The sequence below is a fragment of the Rhinoraja longicauda genome, chromosome 3, assembly GCF_053455715.1.
Source record: "Rhinoraja longicauda isolate Sanriku21f chromosome 3, sRhiLon1.1, whole genome shotgun sequence".
NCBI classification, from domain to species: domain Eukaryota; kingdom Metazoa; phylum Chordata; class Chondrichthyes; order Rajiformes; family Arhynchobatidae; genus Rhinoraja; species Rhinoraja longicauda.
In genome coordinates, this window is record NC_135955.1 from 1,038,510 (window position 1) to 1,065,070 (window position 26,561).

At 44.0% G+C, this 26,561-nt stretch overlaps 1 protein-coding gene across 12 annotated transcripts in view; it reads left to right on the plus strand.

Annotated features, from left to right (window-relative positions):
- LOC144611663 (nipped-B-like protein) overlaps positions 1 to 26,561 on the plus strand; it is a 323,382-nt gene that overhangs the window by 252,155 nt on the left and 44,666 nt on the right. For all 12 annotated transcript variants that reach the window (XM_078430871.1, XM_078430886.1, XM_078430895.1 and 9 more), the window contains 5 exons: positions 2,088 to 2,186; positions 7,194 to 7,247; positions 11,222 to 11,330; positions 15,141 to 15,277; positions 16,425 to 16,565. In XM_078430871.1, the coding sequence (XP_078286997.1) occupies positions 2,088 to 2,186; positions 7,194 to 7,247; positions 11,222 to 11,330; positions 15,141 to 15,277; positions 16,425 to 16,565 (540 nt within the window). The remainder of the gene's footprint in view (positions 1 to 2,087; positions 2,187 to 7,193; positions 7,248 to 11,221; positions 11,331 to 15,140; positions 15,278 to 16,424; positions 16,566 to 26,561) is intronic.

The window sequence follows — 26,561 nt, forward strand, 5'->3', positions numbered from 1 at the left end:
TCACACAGAGAGTCGTGAATCTGTGGAATTCTCTGCCACAGAGGGTAGTTGAGGCCAGTTCATTGGCTATATTTAAGAGGGAGTTAGATGTGGCCCTTGTGGCTAAAGGGATCAGGGGGTATGGAGAGAAGGCAGGTACGGGATACTGAGTTGGATGATCAGCCATGATCATATTGAATGGCGGTGCAGGCTCGAAGGGCCGAATGGCCTACTCCTGCACCTATTTTCTATGTATCTAATGGAGGGGAGGTTGAGTGTGAAACTTCTCTTGTTAATGCACAGGTTCAGTGTACAGAGTGTTTGGAGTCTATGAACAGGGCAGGGAATGTGGAGTTAGGATGGTGTTTGTGGGGATAATGCTTCGGAATATTTGGACCGCCTATAACCATTTTATAGGGAGGAACAATCTAATACAGTAGACCAAAGAAGGCAGAAGTGAAACTATTTTATTTTCACTTCAGTCATCCAATTTTTGTGATCATTGTCAAATATACTGTGCTGGGATTTGGATCTGTGAACTGTGGGTTGCTAACTCCTTAACTTCGGGACCTGCAACATTGAGGAGAACAGAATACCTCAACAATGAACAAATATGTTCATTAACAGTGATTCAAACTTTTCTCATGACCATTACTGAATGCATATTGCCAGGATTTGCTTGACATGACATGAAATTGCATTTGGAGTTCAGTGTACAGCTTAGAGAGCGTGCAATTTGCAGAGTCAAAGCAGACTACAGAAATAGTCAGAAATGGGCCAGTGCTAGCTCTTTCAAAGAACTAGAAATGTCTGTCATGGCCTATTTCCATGCTGAATGACTAGGTTACAAAATGGAACCTACTTTCACCATAATTTCATGAAATGGAATCCTGATTAAATGAGCCCTCTTGGAAGAAATCTTAACTTCTGGATCTTTTACCAGCTAATTAAAATTTGATTACTGACCCATCTGCTCAAAGAAAATAGTTCCCTGATATTTTTAATCATCTACAAGGTGATTGCTGTGTTGCTGATGAGGTCAGCATTTATTGTACAATCCTAATTGCTGTGGAGAAGGAAATAAGAAGAGTGAAGGGAATAAGTGCATGGGGCAGTGGATAGTGGAGTGATTGGGGCTATATCATCCTGGATGGTGTCAAGCTTTATCTGTGTGTTTGGAACTGCACTCAAAGGCAAGTGGAAGCTATCCTGTTACACTCATGACTAAGAACATCGAACAGTACAGCACAAGAACAGGCTCTTTGGTCCACATTGTCTGTGCTGAACATGATGCCAACTAACTCTTATCTGCTTGCACATAATCCATATCCTTTCATTCCCTGCATATTCATGTGCCTAGAAATGTCTCTTAAATGTCACTATTGTATCTGCCGGCATTCCACTCACCCACCACCCTCATTGCAAACTTACTGATCATGCCTTCTACATCCATATTGTAATCATTTGCACATCAGCCAAAACATTATGACCACTGACAGGTGGTGAAGAACATTGATTATCTTGTTACAATGGCACCTGTCAAGGGGTGGGATATATTAGGCAGCAAGTGAACAGTCAGTTCTTGATGTTGATGTGTTGGATGCAGGAGAAATGGGCAGGAGTAAAGACCTGAGCGACGTTGACAAGGGCCAAATTGTTATGGCCAGAAGACTGGGTCAGAGCATCTCTGAAACGGCAAAGCTTGTGGGGTGTTCCTGGTCAGCAGTGGTGAGTACCTACCGACAGTGGTCCGAGGGACAAACTACAAACCGGCGACAGGCAGGGTGTTGGGCGCCCAAGGCTCATCGATGCACGAGGGCAACGAAGGCTATCCCGTGGTCATAATGTTTTGGCTGATCGTGTATTAACCCGATCTTCTCCAAGTATTCATATCAGTGATCAAGTACACTTTCCAATGGCGACATTACAGTAAATGGTCTACCAGTTTCTCCCTTGCTCTCGATATCTAACAATTGTAGTCCTCTAGTTCTCCCCAATTCCATTTAATCCAATGCAGTAAAAGGTGGGAGAGACGCTGATCTAGTCTTGTTGCTATTGTGAACAATTTTAAGTTGGATTGAGATTTAACTGGGTTTGTCCTTCTGCAGAAATTAGTAAACGAAACATTCCAGAAACTCTGGTTCACTCCCACACCTTCCCATGATGCTGAAGGAATGACCCGGAAAATATTAAATGTGACAGATGTGGTGAGTAATTGCCTGCCTTCTCTCCTTGTGTAAAGTAATTCTGGACACTTTTGTGTTTAGTTGCAAATATGATTGGTCACTGCAGGTCAGTTGAATGAGTTGCCCCAGAGAAGTCAGGGTGGTGAGCAGGCTGAGCGTTCACCACCTCCAGCTTGTTCCATTTTCCAATGAGTTATAGACAATAGGTGCAGGGGGAGGCCATTCGGCCCTTCGTGCCTGCACCGCCATTGACTGTGATCACGGCTGATCATCCACAATCAGTATCCCATTCCTGCCTTCTCCCCATATCCCTAAACTTTAACAACTTTAACAATTCTCTCTTGAAAGCATCCAGAGAATTGGCCTCCACTGCCTTCTGAGGCAGAGAATTCCACAGATTCACAACTCTGAGTGAAAAAGTTTTTCCTCATTTCTGTTCTAAATGGCCTACCCCTTATTCTTAAACTGTGGCACCTGGTTCTGGACTCTCCGAACATCGGGAACATGTTTCCTGCCTCTAGTGTGTCCAATCCCTTAATAATCTTATATGTTTCAATAAGATCCCCTCTCATCCTTCTAATTTCCAGTGTATACAAGCCCAGTCGTTCTATTCTTTCAACATACGACAGTCCCGTCATCCCGGGAATTAACCTCGTGAACCTACGCTGCACCGCCTCAATAGCTAGAATGTCCTTCCTCAAATTTGGAGACCAAAACTGCACACAATACTCCAGATGTGATCTCACCAGGGCCCTGTACAACTGCCAAAGGACCTCTGCTCCTGTACTCGACTCTTCTTGTTATGAAGGCCAACATGCCATTAGCTTTCTTCACTGCCTGCTGTACCTGCATACTTTCAGTGACTGATGGAGGCAGTGTTCAGGGGGCAGCCAGTCTGCCCACTGAGTGCATGCTGCCTGTGGAAGACCAATATAGATCGTCCTACTTTCCCTACGCTCTTCCTGTCTCACTGGAATTTTCAGGAATCGGTTATTGTATCAGGACCGATATTTATCAAACATCATGTAATATCTTTTACAAATCAATGTATCTGTGCAGAAGACGCATACACTGCCTGCTTGGGATATGTGGAGCTCATACCAAGCCAAACCAGCGATTGGAATGAGTACTGCAAAAAGAATTTCAGGCAGCATTCACCCCACACTTTAAACCTATGTCCTTAAGTTTAGTGTAGAGATACAGCGCAGAAACAGGCCCTCTCGGCCCACTGGGTCCGCACCGACCAGCGATCCCCGCACATTAACACTATCCTATACCCACTAGGGACAATCTTTACATTTATCAAGCCAATTAACCTACAAACCTGTACGTCTTTGGAGTGTGGGAGGAAACCGAAGATCTCGGAGAAAACCCAAGCAGGTCACGGGGAGAACATACAAACTCCATATAGACAGCACCCGTAGTCGGGATGTAAATTTCCCCGGTGTGGGACGAATAATGGAATATATTATTGACCCTGGGTCCCTGGCGCTGCGTTCGCTGTAAGGCAGCAACTCTATCGCTGCGCCACCGTGCCTCTAGTATTAGATTCCCTTACCCTGGGGAAAAAAGACTGACAACCTTTCCTATCTAACCCCTGCATCATTTTATAAATATCTAGAAGGTTACCCATGTTCCAGTGAGAATGGGCCCTGCCTACCCAATCAAATCTCATTTCATGCCCTAACGGAAGTACTGCACAGGACCATGCCCATGATGTCTGTGCCCACCACTGCCAATTTAAACTAATCTGATCTGCCTGCACGTGGTCTAATATATTCCCCATTCCCTGCTTGTTCATCTAATGCCTTTTGAACATTGTGATAGTATCTGCCTGTTTCATTTCCCCTGGTTTCACATTCTAGGAACATGTTACTCCTGTGTAAACAAAATGCCTGCCTTGCAAATCTCCTTTAAACTTTCCCTCTCACTTTAAACCTAAGCATATATCTATTATTTAAAAATTCTACCCTGGGGAAAAAGGTTCTGGCTGTCTACCCTATCTATGCCTTTCATAATTTTATGTGCTTCTATCATGTCACCCCTCAGTCTCTGACTCCATAAAACGAATCCAAGTTTATCGAGTCTGAAGAAGGGTCTCGACCCGAACCATCACCTATTCCTTCTCTCTAGAGATGCTGCCTGTCCCGCTGAGTTACTCCAGCACTCTGTGAAACGTCACCCATTCCTTCAGTCCACAGAAGCTGCCTGTCCCGCTGAGTTACTCCAGCACTCTGTGAAACGTCACCCATTCCTTCAGTCCACAGAAGCTGCCTGTCCCGCTGAGTTACTCCAATATTTTATGTCTATCCATGTATATCTTATCTCACCATATAGCTCATACCTAATCAAGGTATCTTCTTGATTAAACCTCTTCTGCACTCTCTCTAAAGCCTCCACATGTTCCTCCAAAATATATATATATATATATTTCTGTATTTTATATACGATATTTTATATTTAACTCTTACTTGTGGCAGTTTAACATGCCTGTAAACATAATACATAGATGATGTAAATTTTTAAAAATTCAATAAATTAATAACCGAATAATCGAAGGGCCGAATGGCCTACTCCTGCACCTATTTTCTATGTACCTATTTTCTATGTTTACCGAGGTCCCAGTTCTGATATTTGTGGAGCGCCACTGGTCGGTCACCTTGTCATCGAGTGGCCTCTAAATGTGGCTGTCTTTTTATTGTTGCAGTATGTTTGGTTTAGTTAATTGTCATGTTCCGTGCTAACCAGTCAGCGGAAAGACAATACATGATTACAATCAAGCCATCCGTAGTGTACAAACACATGATAAAGGGAATAACGTGAATAACGTTTAGCGCAAGATAAGGTCCAGTAAATTCCGATCAAAGATAGTCCGAGGGTCTCCAATGAGGTAGATAATAGCTCAGGACTGCACGCTAGTTGTTGGTAGGATGGTTCGGTTGCCTGTTAACAGCTCAGAAGAAACTGTCCCTGAATCTAAAGGTGTGCGTTTTCACACTTGTACCTTTTGCCCGATGGGAGAGGGGAGAAGACGGAGTGGCCAGGGTGCGACTCGTCCTTGATTAGGCTGCTGGCCTTGCTGAGGCAGCGTGAGGTGCAGGTGGAGTCAATGCAAGGAAGGATGGTTTGTGTGATGGTCTGGGCTGCGTCCATAATTCACTGTAATTTCTTGTGGCCTTGGATGGAGCTGTTCCCAAACCATGCTAAAGCTTAACCGAAGGTTTTGTGAATGAGCAGAGGGCTCATAAATCAATTTCTGATCAATAGGATCAATTTCCTGAATCGAAATGGAGCGATTAGGCTTGTAAACACTGGAATATAGGATGAGAGGGGATCTTATCGAAACAAATAAGATTATTAAGGGATTGGACACGTTTGAGGCAGGAAACATGTTCCCAATGTTGGGGAAGTCCAGAACCAGGGGGCACAGTTTAAGAATAAGGGGTAGGCCAATTAGAACAGAGATGAGGAAAAACATTTTCAGTCAGAGAGTTGTAAATCTGTGGAATTCTCTGCCTCAGAAGGCAGTGGAGGCCAATTCTCTGAATGCATTCAAGAGAGAGCTGGATAGAGCTCTTAATGATAGCGGAGTCAGGGGGTATGGGGAGAAGGCAGGAACGGGGTACCGATTGAGAATGATCAGCCATGATCACATTGAATGGTGGTGCTGGCTCGAAGAGCCGAATGGCCTACTCCTGCACCTAGTGTCTATTGATCCCATTGACCAGAGACAGATTTACCTTCAAATATCTGTTTTATCTTTAAATGAGTCCTCAGCACATTCACAAAGCCTTATAAATTATATTCATTGCCCTTCGGAATAGATCATTAAATGCAGCTGTATTCCTTATTTACTTTCCAACATTTTGTTTACTTTGCCTTTCACACTCTATCTTTTGATAACTATTTTTTGTACTCTGAGTTTTTGCATAGTTACCCATCCCTCTATCAAGCTAGTTCAAAAGTTTTGCACTAACAGACTGATCTCTAGTCTTGCTCAGATGCAACCTGCTTTTTGTATTGAGCGAGTCCAACTTGTCTAGAAATGGTCCCAATATCCCAGAAACATCATCCGTGAAAGTTATACTGAGTTGTTTGATCAGGTGGCTATGAAGGAGACCATTTCCATTATGGGAAAAAGTAGGATTTGAGGTCATTGTTTAAAAGTGTGGGGTTTCCCATGAATGAGGCAAAATGTTTTCAGATCTTTTGGCTCGAAGGATAGTGGGAGGCTAGGCTTCATCTTTTGAAGGCAGAGGAAGATGGATCCTTGATAAATGGATGAATGAAAGGTTACAGTAGTAAATGTAACAATTACATCAGCTAAGATCTTATTGAATGGGATCAAGGGGCCGAATGGACTGTTTTTTGGTTCTTAATTCGTGTGTTTGTTTGTTAGAATCAAATGCATTTCCCCCACCATTTCTACAAGCCATGGATTGTCTGCACTATCCTACAATTTCTGCACTTACTGGGGCATGACGTCAAAGATTGTCCAACAATTGCCATTTTTGTGGTCTTCCTTTAAGTTGCTGCTTAAAATCTGCGTGCAAGGCTTGCCCAATTTCTCCCATGATGTTAATATTGGAGGCTGCCCCGTCCCGATTCAGAATGTTGGGTAGTTACCTGGACACTGGTTGACGTGGCAGGAGGGATGCTGGAATCCCTAGTATTTACAACTGTAGGAATCCTTGCCTGTTCCTCTCTGCAGGTCCCCCTGTAAATATTGCTTTCTTCACCCACACTTTAAATGATAATCAGAAATGAAGGTTCAGTAAAGCTATAAGCTTGGCATACCAAGTGGCATGATTCTGGGGAAAGATGATAATGGATCTCATTTGATAGATCTGTGAAGAATCAAAGCAAGACCTATGCCTGGTGGTGTGGCATATTCCAAGTCAGTGATTCCCACCTATAACATTGACAGTTGAGGCAGTGGTTTTGTGCAGTTGCTGATCGTTGTAGATTGCGGGCAGCATCCTTCCGCCCAGTCCACCCACTCATGCCTGCCTTTCACCTGCTTTACAGGTTGCTGCGTGCAGGGATACTGGGTACGATTGGTTTGAGCAACTTCTTCAGAACGTAAGTATATGTTGACAAATTACCGTTGCCTGAGACTCCTTTTTACCAACTTAGGTGATGGGTTTACAATACAATACAATACAATATATCTTTATTGTCATTGTACCCAGGGGTACAACGAGATTGGGAATGCGCCTCCCATACGATGCAATAATTTAAGTAATTTAGACAACAGCAACCCAACGAAACAATTGTAACAGTTTTAGACAGGGTAAAGTGCAAGTTGATCTATGCGTTATGACCATCCGGCTCAGCAGGACCGGTTCATAGCAGCTATGGCCCTGGGGATGAAGCTGTTCCTGAGTCTAGAGGTGCGGGCGTAGAAGGCCTTGTATCGTCTGCCCGATGGAAGGAGTTCGAACAGACTGTTGCAGGGGTGTGAAGAGTCTTTGTGGATGCTGGTGGCTTTTCTGAGGCATCGTGTGTTGTAGATGCCCTCCAAGTCTGGTAGCTGTGTTCCGATGGCCCTCTGAGCTCTTTGGACTACCCGCTGTAGAGCTTTCCTTTCTGCCTCCGTGCAGCTGAGGTACCACACAGGGATGCCATGCGTTAGGATGCTCTCTATGGTGCAGCGGTAGAAGGTCGTCAGCAGCTGTTGGGGTAGACCAGACTTTTTCAGTGTTCTTAGGTAGAACAGTCTTTGCTGTGCCTTCTTGACCAGCGCAGCAGTGTTATTGGACCATGTTAGGTCCTCCGAAATGTGAGTGCCCAGAAACTTGAAGCTGGACACTCTCTCCACACTGTCCCCGTTGATAGAGATCGGGGCATATTCCCCGTTATGTGACCTACGGAAGTTGATGATCAGCTCCTTGGTCTTGGTGGTATTTAGGGACAGACTTAATGGGGAGTCCCTCTTAATGGGGAGTTCAGCTATTGTTATCACCTTGCTAGGCTTTTAATGGAGAATTGAGTACTTTCTTGCAAGGGGAATCTAAATGGAGTTGTAGTTTACTAATATGATGGGGATAAACTCTGTAAATTAGGTGGGCTGGATGTGAAATGGAGGGGAGTCAAGGGATTTCCAATAATAATTAATATTTCGATAAAATGATGTTTGAAATTCTGCTGGATTCTTCTGAATATTTTTTATTCTAGTGAAAATTGTTGTTTCCTTTTTTGCTTTAAACTCACACCAGGTGACCACAATTTGTAATTGTGTCTCTCTTGGGCAAATCCCTGGGTTTGAGGATGACTTGCTTCCCCTCCTATACTTTGGGTCCAGAGATGGCTGATGAGACCAATGGGGGGGGGGCCACGGACTTCCACAGGAGATGCTTGATGGGTTGGGAGGTGGTGCCTCTTCCTCTCTCACCAGAATGTTGTGTAGGATGGAGTTGGCCAATTGTCTGGGGCAATTCTAGTGTTATTGTGAGTATGTGGTGCAGAAATAAGCTCGGGGCAAATGTATCACACTATTGTTAACAAAAGTGCACAGTCACTGTTCCTTTATTCAAATGTGGCCCTTCAGAACTGAGCATATGCATTCAAGAGACCGTTTGAAAAGTTCCTCAATATTTGCCATGCACAGCTGCAAAATCTGAAATTCAATTTCTTCTGTCTGTGGTCTTAAATATCTCTCCTTCCAAGTACAAATGAGGATATCTGCCTGCTGCATCTGCGTCTATCTCCACTCTTCGAAGGGTCCATATTACTTGCCTGCTCTTTGCCCTAATTTTGGACTCTTTCATCAAACCTTCCCTCTTTAATCTCAGTTTCTCTATCTTGAACTGGTTACTAAGTGTTGTCATCCTTGAAATCATTCCTGCACCTTACCTGGAAATGTTTCATCATTCCTAAAATATGGTGACCCATTTGGATATATATTCCAGTTATGATCTAACCAGTGCTTTACACAAGTGCAATGCAACGTCCATGCTTTTGCACCGTGATGCTCCATTTATGAATCCTCACATTCCTTCACTTTACTTGCATCATTCTTGATTTGACAAGCCATGGACATGAATTCATACACATGTACATTCAGGTGCATCTGTCCCATTGGTGGCGTGCCATGTTGTCAACATTCTCTTCCCTTACTCATTCTGCCAAAGTTCATCACTTCAGTTTTTTGGTGAGACCAAGCACAGCTCAGCGATCGATTTGCTGAATACCTTTGCTCAGTCCGTCTTAACCAACTTGATCTCCCGGTGGCTTAGCACTTCAACTCCCCCTCCCATTCCCAATCTGACATTTCTATCCTGGGCCTCCCCCATTGTCAGAGTGAGGCCCAGTGCAAATTGGAGGAACAGCACCTCATATTTCGCTTGGGTAGTTTACACCCCAGCGATATGAACATTAACTTCGCTAACTTCAGATAGTCCCTGTTTTCCCTTTCTTTTCCCTTTCTATTCCCTTCCCAGTTCTCCCACTAGACTTCCTGTCTTCGACTACATTCTATCTTTGTCCCGCCCCCTCCCCTGACATCACTCTGAAGAAGGGTCTCGACCCGAAACATCACCCATTCTCTCCCGAGATGCTGCCTGACCCGCTGAGTTACTCCAGCAATTTGTGTCTAAATTCATTTTTCCACTTGATTGCTCTTCTAAGCATGCTTTAAATAGGCCACTGCCTAGCCCCCCTTTATATTGTTTTCTAGAATATAAAGACTTGCATGCAATAAGCTTCTTTGTACCTGGCTGCTATATTTTAGTGACCTCCACAAGAATTCAAACTATACATATCTTTTCTATTGGACTAAAATGGATGACTTTGAGTTTACCCGAGTCTGAATCATTTATCCGAGTGTGAATCTTGAGGCGCGGTCCCAAGATGTCAGCATCTATCTTTGAGGATCCCCACCATGCCTGCTTCTCACTGACAAGAGGTACACAAGCCTGAAGTCCCACACCACCAGCTTAAGGAATAGACCAACACAATCTGAATCCCGCCACAACAGAACACTACTGCCCACCTCTTGCACTACTATGCACTTTTGTTCATTATAGACAATAGGTGCAGGAGGAGGCCATTCGAGCCAGCACCGCCATTCACTGTGATCATGGCTGATCATCCATATCAGTACCCCGTTCCTGCCTTCTCCCCATATCCCTTGACTCCGCTATCTTTAAAAGCTCTATCTAACTCTCTTGAAAGCAACCAGTGAGTTGGCCTCCACTGCCTTCTGAGGCAGACAATTCCACAGATCTACAACTCTCTGGGTGAAAAAGTTTTTCGTCATCTCCGTTCTAAATGGCCTACCCCTTATTCTTAAACTGTGGCCCCTGGTTCTGGACTCCCACAACATCTGGAACATGTTTCCTGCCTCTAGCGTGTCCAATCCCTTAATAAATGCTTCAATTTTTGCACTAATGTGTTGGTTTGCATACTTTCTTTTAGAATTTGTGTAATTTGTGTGATTTTTTTTCTATGTGCCTGTAATGCTGCTGCAAGCAGGATTTTTCATTGTACATGTATTTCACTGTCCTTGGTGATAATGACAATAAACTTGAACTGCAGTCTTCTCCTCTCACAATGCAGTGATGTTGTGGTTCTAACTACACTTTCAAATACATGGTCCTTTATTACTTAGCTAAATGAATAGTTGAAGTCCCAACACAGACTTTTAAGAGGCATTCCAAGTCACTTCCCTTTGACTTCTACCACCTAACCAGGTTGAGAACTTTCCAATTTCATGAGTAAATGCACAGTATCTGATGTAGAACCTTATCCGCAACCTCACAAAAGTTTGTAGGGTCCCATAATTAGCCCATGAAAGCCCATCACATTTGTGACATCTAAATGCACTTCAAACAAAAAGTAATTTGATGCTCTAAAAACTAAGTTCTTCCTGAACGTTGAGAAATTGATATAAGAAGGGGTACAATAAGGTAATTGTATTTGCCTTCAGTAAGTTGAAAGCAGGTAACTAGCTGCATTTAGTGCTATTGGAAGCTGCATCTGTGTCTTTGGAACTGGGTTGTGCTTGAGCTGGGGATAATGGAATACGCTAATGGAACTTTGCTGCATGTTTTCAGCTGCTGAAGTCTGAGGAAGATGCCTCATACAAACCTGTGAGGAAAGCCTGCATCCAGATAGTGGATAACCTGGTTGAACACATTCTGAAATACGAGGAGTCATTGTCAGGTAAATAGTGTTGGCCCCCTTCAAACCTTGTCCATGGAATAGTTTTCTATGTCTGTGTCGTGACTAGATCACGGGCTTTGCAATACATGAAGGTGTTATTACCTTCATTTGATATAGCTCTTTGCAACTCATTGAAATACCATCAGACTCCAATGGTTTTCACTGATTTACCAGAATATTTCCATTCCCCTCCAAAACAAAATCTCCTTTTGAGTTCCAGCCTTCTATGCTATCCTGGTTCACTCATACCTGCCTTAGATCCACTCAACTGATGTCAATATACCATCTTTGCGTTCATTTTCTCCCACAGTATTGTGGCAGCATGCCTCTACTGTGCCCCTGAGCAGGTACAGCACAGATGAGGTACAAAGATTCCTCCACTACTTCATGAGCAGGCACTGCATTTAATGATACTAGCCGGGCGTGGAACAGTTGGGTCCAAAACCCTCCGTGCAAACCTCTTGCGGGTTCGGCAACCCCCATTGGGTGCAAGCCTCTCCTGCGGCCCTGGCAATCCTCCCCCAACTTATGGACCCGTTGCCAGCCGGGGAGTGTCCCCCGGGGCGAGGGGGGAGAGGAAAGGGGAGAGGGAGCCACTCACCTCGGCCCTGGGCGGCCAACGCTCTGGCCGTGGACCCGCTGGGTGGAAACCTCTCCTGCAGTGCCGGCGACGGTCATCTTGTTTAACCCTCTGCCGCTACACCACGGGAGGAAGGTCAGGCACGGGGCACGCAGGGACGGGCGCCAGTCCTCCTGGCGGGGAGGGGTGGGGGGAAGCACATTTATTAAAGTTTATTAAGTTAATTGCTTTTAAAATGTAACAAAATGTGATCATTTGAGACCGCAGGGGAATGGTGAGTAGGGTGGGCCTAACATTGTTGCACTATTGTGTACCATTGTGGGAACAAATCTACCCACAAATATACAAGATGAGAGTTTTAGTAATATAATATATATAGATAGATAGATAGATGGTACATTTCTCACCAGAAACTTCATGTTAGAAAGCAATTCTCCTCCTTCATAAAAGCCTTTTCCAGATTCCGGTTCCAACTCATTTATAAAAGAGTTTGGAAGCATGTGGGCCAAACAGGGCCAAAGTGGATTAGTGAGGAGAGGCATCTTGATCAGCATGGGCAAGTTGGGCTGATGGGCCTATTACCATGCTGTGCAACTCTACAAATCTAGGAATGCTGACATTTAAGAGTCTTTTGCCTCCTAAATTTCTTTGTATATGATTCCCAAATCCATTTGACAGTAAAAGTTCTGAGCTGAAATAGTTTTGTCAATTGAATGATTGGCCGAGGCCTGGTTTAATCATTACAAATGCAGTAATTAGAACTACTGGCTCTGGTCACGATGGTAGAACTTAGGAAATACGAGCAGGAGTCGGCCATTTGTTCCCTGACCCCAGTCCACAGTTAAGTCACTTGTCCACAGCTCATCCTACACTTCTGCAAAGGCCTAACGTAGGCAGATCAGATTAGTAATGGTGGACATCACGGTCACATGGATGAGGCGGGCTGAGAGGGCTTATTTCTGTGCTGTGTAACTCTGACTGATGAAAGCCAGTACCCCAATTGCCTTTTCAACCACAGTAGCTACATGTGCTGCCACTTTCAAGGATCTTTGGACATACACCAAATATCTCTGTTCCTCAGTGCTTCCCCACACCACGGGGCTTGTCCTACCCTTGTTAGTTTTCCCAAAACGCTTCACCTCACGTGTCTGGATTAAATTCCATTTGCGATTTCTCAGCCTCTCTCATCGATTGCCTAAAACTACCCTTCACACACTCAACAACTCCATCAATCTTAGAATCATCTGCAAACTTGCTGATCATTTTATTCACAAAATGCTGGAGTAACTCAGCAGGTCAGGCAGCATCTCGGGAGAGAAGGAATGGGTGATGTTTCGGGTCGAGACCCTTCTTCTCGACCCGAAACGTCACCCATTCCTTCTCTCCCGAGATGCTGCCTGACCTGCTGAGTTACTCCAGCATTTTGTGAATAAATCGATTTGTACCAGCATCTGCAGTTATTTTCTTATACAACTTGCTGATCATGCCTTCTACATTCATATTGTAATCATTCTCATATATTACACAAAAGCAAATGTGCCAGCACTGATCCCTGTACATGCCTGTGGTCACATGGATCCACTCACAGAAACGTTCCTTTACGATCACCCTCATGTTGCCAGTTGCCAAGACAATTTTGCATCCACTTTACTAAAAAAATGGAAGGCATGGATCCTAACCATTTGGACCAGTCTCCCATGTGGGAACTTGTCAAAGTCCATACAAACCACCTGTACTGCACTGCCATCAACAACAGTGCACTTTCTCTATAGGTGCTTTCCAACTGAAGAGCTACCCCTTTTTCTCTTTCCACAGATGATTCCATATCTGCAGAGTGTATCTAGCATTTTCGTTTTTTATTTCAGCCATTAATATACTCAAATTCCGAGCTCTTTTGGGGAGACAATTCCAAAGATTGCAACTCTGCATAAACAACATTCCTCCTCCAACAATCCTGATTGGATCAGCCAATCCCTGATTCTAATGTTTTGTTCTTTAGTTCCAAACTCTCCGACTACAAGAGACAATCTTTTGGCAACAACACTGCTGCTCTCTCAGAATCCTGAATGTTTAGAAAAATAGAAACATAGAAAATAGGTGCAGGAGGAGACCATTGGCCCTTCAAACCAGCACCGCCATTCATTGTGATCATGGCTGATCATCTACAATCAGTAACCCATGCCTGCCTTCTCCCCATATCCCTTGCTTCCACTAGCCCCTAGAGCTCTATCTAACACTCTCAAATTCATCCAGTGAATTGGCCTCCACTGCCTTCTGTGGCAGAGAATTCCACAAATTCACAACTCTCTGGGTGAAAACGTTTTTTCTTATCTCAGTTTTAAATGGCCTCCCCTTTATTCTTAGACTGGCCCCTGGTTCTGGACTCCCCCAACATTGGGACCATTTTTTCTGCATCTAGCTTGTCCAGTCATTTCATAATTTTATACATCTCTATAAGATCCCCTCTCATTCTTCTAAACTCCAGTGAATACAAGCCCAGTCTTTTCAATCTTTCCTCATATGACAGTCCCTCCATCCCAGGGATTAACCTCGTGAACCTACGCAGCACTGCCTCAATAGCAAGGACGTCCATCCTCAAATTAGGAGACCAAAACTGTACACAATACTCCAGATGTGGTCTCACCAGGGCCCTATACAACTGCAGAAGGACCTCTTTGCTGCTATACTCAAATCCTCTCGTTATGAAGGCCAACATGCCATTAGCTTTCTTCACTGCCTGCTGTACTTGCACGCTTACTTTAAATTGAGATTACTACTAAACTCGGTGGATGAAAACTACAACTTTGTCTCCTTGTACGACAAGGAGACACAAGGAACCATAGATGCTGGTTTACAAAAAAGACACAGTGCCTAAGTAACTCAACAGGACAGACAGCATCTCTGGAAGACATCAGCAGCATTTTCCAGTCACGGCATTTGGACAATTTACAAATTCAATCTCTTTATCTCACCTCTGTCTTTTAATCTCTGGCCTTTATCAACCATTTGCCTATCAAACCCCACCCTCACTGCTAGGCTTTGTTGTACCCCTCCCTTATAGTTTTCTCTCCCCTCCACACAGTCTGAAAAAGGATTGCGATCCAAAACTCTGTTGGACAGAGGTATTGTCTGACCCACTGAGTTACTCCAGAATTTTATCTTTCCTTGTAAGACAACCTGCCTTTACCCAGATGCTATGGTGTTAATTGCATTTTGTTTCATTCCTGCAGATTCAGACAGTAAAGGCATGAATACCAACTGTCTGGTGGCCTGCTTAATCACGTTATACCTGTTCAGCAAAATCCAGCCTCATCTGATGGTGAAACATGCAATGACACTGCAGCCATATCTTACAACAAAGTGCAATGTAAGCATCTGACATCAATAGTAGGGGTTATTCGAACATCAATGATGGGAATGTCTTTCGAAAAGCATTCTGGGGGACTGGGTCAATCAGCACTTGGGACAGGAAGGATTAATGGGAAGTTGGGTGTGATGGATATATGGTACGAGCTGCCAGAAAAAGCACAATAAACAAAACATTAGTGCACAACATAATTAGAAAAAAGGAAAGTCCGTGCTAGTGCAAGAGGTTGTTGAGGTAGGATTAGGGTTGTACATGTTAGTTCAAGAACCTAATAAGTAGCTAGATGTCTCTTAATCAGATATATCCGCGGACACTGGGAGGCTAGAGAAGAACTTGCAGGGGCCCTGGCTGAGATATGCAAGTTGCCATTAGATCCAGCTGAGGTGCGGGAAGACTGGAAGGTGGCTAATGCTGTGCCTCTATACAAGAATGGCTGCAAGGAAAAGACTGGGACCAGTGAGCCTAACATCTGTGGTGGGCAAGTTACTGGAGAAGATTCTGAGGGATAAGAGATGTATACATAGACAAGGGCTGATTAGGGATAGTCAGCATAATTTTGTATGGGGGAGATCATATCTTATGAATCAGAGTTTTTGTAAAGTAACCAAAAGGTTGACAAGATCAAATCTGTAGACGTTGTCTTTGTGACTTCAACATTTGATAAGGTAGGTTGTTCTGGAAGGCCTGAATCGCATGGGATCCAGGGAGAGCTAGCTGACTGCATAAGAAATTGGCTTCATGGAAGGAAGCAGAGTGTGAAGGTTGTTTTCCAGGCCGGAGCCCCTTTCATTCGAGGTGTGCCTCAGGCATTGGTGCTGGGGCCATTGCTGTTTGGGGTTTATATCAATAATTTGGATGAGAATCTATACGATCAGTAGGTTTGCAGATGACACTAAAGTGGGTGATGGTTATCAAAACTTGCAGCGGTATCTTGATCAGCTGGGCAAGTGGGCTGAAGAATAATTTGAATGAAGTAAAGTGGAAGCAGCTTAGCTGAAATTGGCAGCTTCAGTGGAGAAGGGAGCACAGTGATTGGACTGACTGAATTGAACATGAAATGGAAGATATGTATTGGAGGGTTATTCTCATGGGCATTATGGAGCATGTTTTGTTCAACAATATTTTCCATTTGATCTTACTATTCTAGACACAGAGTGACTTCCTTGTCATCTGCAATGTGGCAAAGATTTTGGAACTGGTGGTTCCGTTGATGGAACATCCAAGTGAGACCTTCTTGGCCACGATAGAGGAAGACCTCATGAAGCTTATCCTCAAGCATGGAATGACGGTAAGAAACCAGCTTGGAATATTATGTAAACAGATTAAAGGTAAAAGTGATTTTCTACAGTGTGATTTTTCACAGTGCAGGTTTCTCCCTGGTGCTGAGCTGGCTGAGGACAGGCTGGTCGGCATGGGAATGGGGAAGGGCATTGACAATTGATGGAGCTCCTGGTGGCATGGCAGACGGCACAGTGCTTGGCAATGCGGTCACCATATCTGCAGCAGCCTGCGACTGGCATTTTTGCTCCTTTGATGTTGAATGACCCGTTGAGTTCCTCGCAGTTTGATTTTTGCTCGAGATCTGCAGTCTTTTGTGTCTTTGTTTATTAAAGTTTATTAAGGCTCTGCTTTTTCCTCTGTATCACTGTTGCGATTCTTGTCCGTGATAACCTCCAGTTTTCCTCTTTCCAATTGTTTAATCCTTTGAAGATTAAACACTGACAAAAGGGAACAGGAGAGACTACTTGCTGTCAGAATGCAATGGGGCTGGAAGGGGTAAAGACGTATAACTTTGGCGATAAGGGAACAATTGTGCTGAATTAAAATGAAAGGGATTCGAGGAGCAGTGGCTGTGTGTGTGTGTGTGTGTGTGTGCGCAGAATGGACCAGGGGGCAGAATCTTTGTGTGGGTAGTGACTGTTTTTCACACTGGACAGGAGCAGCCACATAATGGGATTGCTGCTGCTTTAGCTGTATGTGAATGATCCAGACTTGTACAGGGTATTTATCCAAAGTCTGCTGATGATACACAACTAGCAGTTGTGGGCATCATTGATAAATTTCAGGTCAGGAAAACAGATCAAATTGTGCCCTCCTAAATGTAAGGTGATATTTTCTGTGGGGGCAATAAAGAGATACATTATAAACAGAAGGGTTTCATTTTTTTTTAAAGACAGCTAGAGACTAGGGCGGCACGGTGGCACAGCGGTAGAGTTGCTGCCTTGCAGTGCCAGAGACCCGGTTATGGGCGCTGTCTGTAAGGAGTTTGTACGTTCTCCCCGTGACCTGCGTGGGTTTTCTCCAAGATCTTTGGTTTCCTCCCACACTCCAAAGACACAGGTTTGTAGGTTAATTGGCTTGATATAAATGTAAAAATTGTCCGTAGTGTGTGTAAGATAGTGTTAATGTGCGGGGATCGCAGGTCGGCACGGACTTGGTGGGCCTGTTTTCACACTGTATCTCTAAATGGAAACTAAACTAAATACGCAAATCTTCAACGGGAGAAAAACAAATTGCTAAAGGTCTTGAAAATTTAAAACAGTGGGTTAGAATCATAGAAACATTATGATGCAGGAGGTGAGGCCCTCACAGAGCACAACTGGAACAAGAGTGGGCCACAGATCCCTCAAGCCTGGCCCACCATGTAATATGATCAAGGCTGATCTTCACTGGCCTCAACTCCTCAATCTCTCCATCCACTTTATTCCTTGATCTATCGAATGTTTATCCCCTCTGATCACGCTTCCAGCTGAGGGTGGAGAATTTCAGAGATAATCCAGAGAACCTTATGCTGGTGCCTGTCAGTAAAAGAACTGCCCACCATCGCCTCACCTCCCAGCATCCGCCTCTGTGGTCCTGTAGGTCACAGCTCTTCAATATATCCCAGCTTCTGCCTCCCCCCCTCGTTCAGATGGTGAATTCTAAATCTCCATCACACCCTGCCTTGGTGAAAATAGTTTTCACATCTTACCTTTCACCCTCCTTCCAATTACTTGAGATCAATACCCCCTATTATCATGTCTTTCCAGTCAACTGTATCTACATCCTCGCGTAATGTTGTACTCCATAGTTAATTCTCCCTTCAGCATCCCCTAAAAATACACAGCCGTATCTGATTAATCTTTCATCATAACCGTTTACAGTTCTGGTTACATCCTCAAGTTTTCTCTGCATCACCTCCGCTGGAAACACACTTCCCTGTTATGTTGAGACTGGAAATGTATGCAGTACTCTTACTGTGGTGCAACTAAAATTGTTCCGTTTCAGCCTGTTTTCAACATGTTTTGACTAATAAATAAGTTGCTTTCTCACTTTACTGACCTGTCGTGCTATCTTTGAGAATCCAGAGACAAACAATCCAAAGTCCTATAGTTCACTCTCCCCTCTCACTACCCTGATATATTCCTCTTTGTTACATCTTCCAAGATGCGTTAGAACATAGCACAGGGACAAGCCTTTCAGCCCACAATGTCTGTACTGAAGATACACAAAATGTTGGAGTAACTCAGTGGGACTGGCAGCATCTCTGGGGAGAAGGAATGGGTGACGTTTTAGGTCGAGGCCCTTTTTCAGACTGAGAGTCAGGGGAGAGGGAGACGAGAGATATGGAAGAGCAAGGTGTGAAAACGACAGATCAAAGCAAATGCTGATCAAGGAAATGTAGAATAGTTCATTGTTAGGGGAAGGTGACAACGAGGCATTTAATCAGGAGGGTAGTGAAGCACACGATCAATGCTGGCCAAGATACCACATTAAGCTAACACTACCTGCCTGCACATAGTTCATATCCTCCATTCCCTGTCTAAATTCCCCACCACAACCACTGCTCCCCCAGGCACTCCCAATAGCTGGGCAAATAACCTGCCTTGCATATCTCTGTCAGGCTTCTTTTCCCTTCACCTAAAAGCTATGCCCTCTGACTTGCTACCTTATTATGCCTCCTAATTATATAAACTGCAATCTAAAAGAATCATTTGGATGGCAATGTAGTTAACAGTGTTAGTAAATTTGCAGGTGATACGAAAATAGATGGTATGGTGGATAGTGAGGAAGGATGTCCAAGTTCATAACAGGATTGAAATCAGTGCAAAGGTTGCCAAGGAATGGCAGATGGAATTTAACTCTGATGTCAATGTGTGAGGTTTTGCACTTTGGTCTGTCAAACCAGAGCAGGACTTGCAAGGTAAATGGTCGAGTATTGTAGAACAGAGAGATCTGGGAGCACAGGTACATCATGTCCTGAAAGTGAGTGTAGGAAAATAACTGCAGATGCTGGTACAAATCGAAGGTATCACAAAATGCTGGAGTAACTCAGGAGGTCAGGCAGCATCTAGGAGAGAGGGAATGCGTGATGTTTCGGGTCAGTCTGAAGAAGGGTCTCGACCCGAAACGTCACCCATTCCCCCTCTCCTAGATGCTGCCTGATCTGCTGAGTTACTCCAGCATTTTGTGATGCCCTGAAAGTGATACCAGATGGACAGGGTGGTGTGTGAGGCATTTGGCATGTTTCCTTTCATTGGAAATGGTATTGAGTGTAAAAGATAGGACATCATGATGCAGCTGTACAAGTCGTTGATGAAACCACACTTAGAGTACTGTGTGCAATTCTGCTCACCCAGATGATTAACATGTGGAAGGCTGGATGTCATTACGTTGGGAAGGGTGCGGAAGAGATTCACCAGGCTGCTTTCAGTATTTGTTGGCTTGAGTAATAGGGAGAGGTTAATTAGGCTGGGACTTTTTTCCTCTGGATCTTAGGAGGCTGAGGGTTGACCTTATTGAAAGTCTGAAGAAGGGTCTCGACCCGAAACGTCACCCATTCCTTCTCTCCTGAGATGCTGCCTGACCTGCTGAGTTACTCCAGCGTTTTGTGAAATAAATACCTTTGATTTGTACCAGCATCTGCAGTTATTTTCTTACACTACGTTGACCTTATTGAAGTATGCAAGATTGTGAGGGGCGTTGATTAAAGGAATGTTAAGTCTTTTTGCCAGGGTGGCGGATTTTAAAACTGGAGGGCAAAGGTGAGAGGAGAAAGATTTGAGAGAGACCTTGGAGGAAAAAAAAATTTCACTCCGGGTAGTCCGTATCTGAAATGAACTGTGACGAAACTATAGAAACATGTACAATTACAACATTTAAAAGGTACTTGGGCAGATTTATGGAGAGGGTTTAGAGGGATATGGACCAAATGTATGAAAATTAGACTCGCCCAGATTGTCAACTTGGACAAGGTGGCCGAAGGGCTGTCTCCATTCTGTATCACTGTGACTCTAATCAGCCCATCTTCATGTTCATCCAACTTGCTAGACGAACAACAGAGATGCCAGGACAGATCCCTGCGTAACTCCAATGGTCACAGACCTCCACCACTATCCATCTTCTCTGGCCAAGCCAATTTTGAATCGAGCAAGTCAGCATGGATCCCATGCATGTTAATCATGTGGATGATCCTACCAATGGCGACCTTGTCATCGGCCGCTAATTTGTTGTATTATCCCTGTTACCCTTTTTAAACAAAGGAACAACAGTGGCTACTCTCCAATCCTCTGGGGCTATAAAGATGTCAAATCATAGCAATCTGCTCTCTTGCACTTTTATTAAATTATATTTTTTATGTTAAACCTAAATCGATGTGATGATCTATATTTTCTTGCAGAATAAAGCTTACTGCCTTCCCTTCACAACATTCGATGTAAGCCTTTACTTCCTGCCTCTGAGCCAATGTTGGATCCATATTGTCACACTCTAGTAATATTATTGTTCTTAACACACCCCATTGCCTTCTCAGAGAATGTAATTAAAGTGGTCACACATGATCTTCCCTTAACATGTTGACCAATCTGTGCCATTCGATATGAACGTCGCACTGTCCATTAGAATGGATTCAGTGATTTGCCCAGCAATTCAGTTAAGCTGCCTGGCCTGTTATCCCACCCTCCCTGTGTAAACAAGGTTACAATGTTAACTGTCTCACACCTGGAACCAGGATGGGTTGAACAATTGCATTTGAGCCTTTGCAATTCACTCCTTCCCTTTTTTAAAATCACCTGGGATTATTTCATTCAGACCTGACAAATTATCTGCATTCAAAAATACTAAAGATTTAAAAAACTAACACTGGAAAATACTAAACTCCTAAGTTTATCGCATCCTTTATTTCATATTCATCATTCTTAATTATAACAAAGATGTCTTCATATTTTCAACCTGTGTGAGCGCAGGTTGAAAATATGAAGAACTTTATCCAAGTCACCTGCCTCCGCTACTTATGTCCCCATTCAGTTCCATTTTAGTTATCCTCTTGGCCTTCATAAAAAGGGAAACCCATTTAAGATGGGGAAGGGCAGGAATTTCTTCACTCAGGAATCCACACCAGAGTGGTGAGGTGGAGTCATTCAAAATACATTTAAACTACAACAGAATGAAGAAGCATTGGGTGAGTGTGGGAACGTTGTGTAGACTGGAGCACCCATGGTCTTCAAAGAATTATCATCACTTTCTCAGAGCAGCTCTCCTGGTCTGAAGAAGGGTCTCGACCCGAAACGTCACCCATTCCTTCTCTCCTGAAATGTTGCCTGACCTGCTGAGTTACTCCAGCATTTTGTGATTTGTACCAGCATCTGCAGTTATTTTCTTATATTATAGCTCTCCTGGTGATACCTTTCCATCTTCCCAGCTTAATTCTCTAAAATTTAAATCCACAACTTTTCTTCAGCTTTCTACTTGCTAGCTAACAATAATCTCCTGAATACATTTCAGGAACTTTATGCCTTTTGCACTGATTGTGTCCTAGTTAACATGAAAGTGATTGAAATCTCCGATTATTGTTCACAGTGCGTTGACACTTGCAGGTGTATTAATAAATCTGCTCTTCTATCTCCCCTGGAGTCTGCTTTGCCTCCCAACACTCTGCCGTTTTTTTTCTTTAGTTCAACCCCTGTGGCTTCATTTGATGGTCCTTCTAATATATCACCCCATTCTCACAACTGTAAGTGTTTCTTCAAACAATATTGCCATCCTTTATGCTCTGACTCTTGTCTTATCTATGAACTGTGTTCCCAGGAATGCCGAATTTCCACCCTGTCCCTCCTTAAGGCATGTTTCAGTAACAGCTATGATATCAGTGGCAGCAGCCAGTCTGCCTTCTTTGCATTTAGGCATTGTGTATTAAAACACAGCCCAGTTTTATTACCTATTTTCTAGCCTCTGACTTCACTGCTTTTCAAACCCAGTCATTTATTTTCTGCCTTCCATTTTGCTATGCACTTCTTTCTCATAAATTTACGTCAACTTTCCCATCACCAACACAGCCTCCTTCTCCTCCATGCATGCACGCATACACACACACACATCAAACTGAATTTAAATCATGCCCTTTCAACAGTACGAGAAGATCCATACATTGGGATATGAGCTCCTGCGTGTTGAGGTGTGGAGACCTCTGGCCCACTCACCTTCCCCACAATCGGACTCAGTATCCCGAGAATCTAAAGCTCCCACCCCCAGGTTATCTTTCCAGCCACATATTCATCTGCTCTACACTCCTATGATATACCATGACGCAAAACTCAAATATCTCAATTATGCCTTAACTGATGTAGTTAAGTTGTGTTGAGACCTGGGAATTGTGCTTTCATAAAATGGTAAGAAATTAGAAAAAGTGCGGGAGAGATTGCTAATGAACGACGTGTAATATTGATAGGCTTAAGATGTTACTCTTACTTTATCCATTCATAAGATCTGGGCAGTTAAAAAGACCAGCAGTTGTTGTCCACCTGTAATTGTCTTTGAGAAGGTGGCGGTGTGGCATTGATGGTCTCCATGAAGGGCAGCAATCTATGTGCTGATGGTGCTTCTGCAGTGCTGTGGGGAGGGATTTTCAAGATTTAGGACCAGCAATGAGATGAATGGGCCAAATGGACAGTAAGTAATCTGGAAGGGCACTGCAAGTGATGATGTTCTCATTTTCCTGCTCTGCTCATAAGTTCATAAGTGATAGGAGCAGAATTAGGCCATTCGGCCCATCAAGTCTACTCCGCCATTCAATGGTGGCTGATCCATCTTTTCCTCTCAACCCCATTCTCCTGCCTTCTCCCCAAAACCCATGATACCCATACTAATCAAGAATCTATATCTCTACTGTAAAAATATCCATTGACGGCCTCCACAGCCTTCTGTGGCAACGAATTCCACAGATTCACCACCTCTGACAAAATAAATTCCTCCTCATCTTCCGAAAGGAACTTTCTTTTATTCTGAGGCAATGACCTCTAGTCTGGACTCTTCCACTAGTGGAAACACCCTCTCCACATCCACTCTCTGCAGGCCTTTCATTATTCGGTAAGTTTCAATGAGGTTCCCCCCCCATCCTTCTGAACTCCAGTGAGTAGAGGCACAGTGCCGGCAAACGCTCATCATACGTGAGCCCACTCATGATCCTGGGATCATTCTCATAAACCTCCTCTGGACCCTCTCCAGTGCCTGCACATCCTTCCTTAGATATGGGGCCCAAAATCGCTCACAATGCTCCAAATGCGGTCTGACCAGCTCCTTATAGAGCCTTGTGCAGTTGGGAGATGGTGTCAGAATAATTAGTGCATTTTGAAAATAGTACCCACTGTAGCCAAGGTATATTGGTAGTGGGAGGAGTAAATGTAAGTATGATGAATTCACTGCCAAGCAAGTTGGCCAGTTTGTCCTGGATGGTGTCACCTTTTTGAGAACTGTTGGAACTGCATTCTTTCAGGCAAGGTTACCACTGAGTTAAGATTACAAAGAGTCTGATGGAAGAGTGAGATCCAAGCTGCAGTGTATGATTAGGAGAGTGTGACTACATCGACTAGTCTAGGATATATCTTCTTGTCCATGCCATTCCAGTTTCATGTCCAGAGCAAACATTATCATGATGATATGAGCTAAGTATTGGGTTGGCCTGGTTGTTGCTCTTATTCAATGGGTGTGTTGTCGGAGTGATGGGGTTTATTCTGCACCATGTCGTAGTTCTGGGTCATGAACAGTATATCTTGGTGCTGATGAGGGATGGCATTGAAACTCACCAGGCCGAGGTCATTTAGACTCTCAGCAATTCAGTTTGCTCCTGGCCAGTGTGTTTCCACACCCTGTTTCCCGAATTCCACTTCATATTCCACAATTGCATGACCTAACTAAAATCTATTTGTCCCAGTCTTCAGGGCTTCAGTTGACCCATTGCTTGTCGGGTGATATTTGTTGGGATTGGCAGTAAGATTGCTAATCCCCCTCACATTGTCAGGGAATGTCCCATAAATAAATAAAACCTGTGAGATTGCCAAGAGCAACCTAGGGGAACATATTTAGGCTCATATTTCTCGTCTGTATGTCCTGATCCAGCACTCCAGTTTAATCCCCGAGTCACAGAGTGATACAGTGTGGAAACAGGCCCTTCGGCCCAACTCGCCCACACTGGCTAACAATGTCCCAGCTACACTTGTCCCACTTGCCTGTGCTTGGTCCATATCCCTCTAGACCTATGCTATCCATGTACCTGTCCAACTGTTTCTTAAACGATGGGATAGTCCCAGCCTCAACTACCTCCTCTGGCAGCTTGTTCCACATGCCCACCAGCCTCTGTGAAAAGGTTGACCCTCGGATTCCTATTAAATCTTTTCACCTTAAACCTATGTCCTCTGGTCCTCAATTCCCCTACTCTGGATAAAAGACTGTGCATCTACCCGATCTATTCCTCTCATGATTTTGTATACCTCTATAAGTTCTCCCCTCATCCTCCAACGCTCTCTTAAGTATTGGTGTGCTGTGGGTACAGGGTTGCTGCTGTAGAGCAACGTCACAAGTAAAGCCAGTGCTGAATCTAATAAAGCATTTGGCCAGGGCTGTACCACTCTAGGTTGGGGATCGTTCATATTACCATTTCGTCATGTTACAAAACCATCTGCAATCAACCCAGAGTTGACAGCTCTACCTGTCACCCAGGATATCCATTGACCTTTGTTAAGTCTCACCCAGGAAAGATTCAAGGATTCTAGAAAGGGGGAGAAACGTCACTGGACTGAGCAATCTCAGCCACAAGGTGGACTGGAGGTGTTCCCCTTCCAGCAAAGATGACCAAGAACTGATTTGATGATTTTGAATATGTGCATGACTGGTCTGAATGGGATACATTGAGGGAAGCCGTTCCCATTTACAGATGATTTAAGGATTCAATATTTTGAGTGAGGAATTAACTTTTTCCACGGCGGGTGATTCTGATGTGGAGTTTGTTGCTGATAACAATGGTAACGCTGATCCTGACTTCCAATACTGTGTGTGTGGAGTTTGTTGCTGATAACAATGGTAACGCTGGGGCACAGCACTCGTGCTCTGTGTTCCATCCTGACTTCCAATACTGTGTGTGTGGAGTTTGTGCATCTTCCCTGTAACTAAGTGGGCTTCCCCCGAGTGCCTGCGTTTCCTCCAATATCCCAAAGATGTGCTAGTTGATGGGTTAATTGGCTGCTGTAAATTGCCCCTAACGTGGGCGAGCAGTAGAACTTGCGCGGAGATGATGGGGGTGTGGGGAGAAGAAAACGGGATTCATGTAGAATTAATGTAAAGGATGCAAGTAGTCGGCGTGGACTCGGTGGGCTGTGAAAATGGAACAGTACAGCACAGCAGAAGAACAGGCCCTTTGGTCCACAATGTCCATGCTGACCATGATGCCTAATTAAACTAATCTCCTTTGCCTGCACATGATCCATATCCTCCATTCTCTGCATATTCATATGTCTGTCTAAAAGCCTCTTAAACACCCTTGTTTTATCTGCATCCATCACCGCCCCTGGCAGCAGGTTCCAGGCACCCACCACCTGTTTTTGTGGCTGTTGACCTGTTTTTGGACTCTATAAACCTTTTGGTGGGAATGGTCAGTCTGTTTTTAAGAGGACATTGATTGGACACTTAAAGAAGGATGTTCAGAGCTGTGGGAATGAAGCAAGTGTTGGGAGTGATACCATTGCTCTTCTAGAAGCCGGCATAGACGATGGGCTGATTAGCCACCAGTTCTGTGGCATGACAGTTCTGTGATTGTACACGCTTCCCTCATTCCCTGATGGACCAAGGCAGGAATTGTTTGCCTTGCTTTGCTGCTAATATGCAAAGCAGAACAACACTTGCCTTACTCTGCAGATACTTTCTGACCTGCTGATATATAAAAGGTTTAGTGTTTTATTTCCAAGGTCTGCAGCTTTTGTAAAATGTTATTGTTGGCAGGGTGTCACCAATAATTACAGTTAAAGTGCTGCTTCTC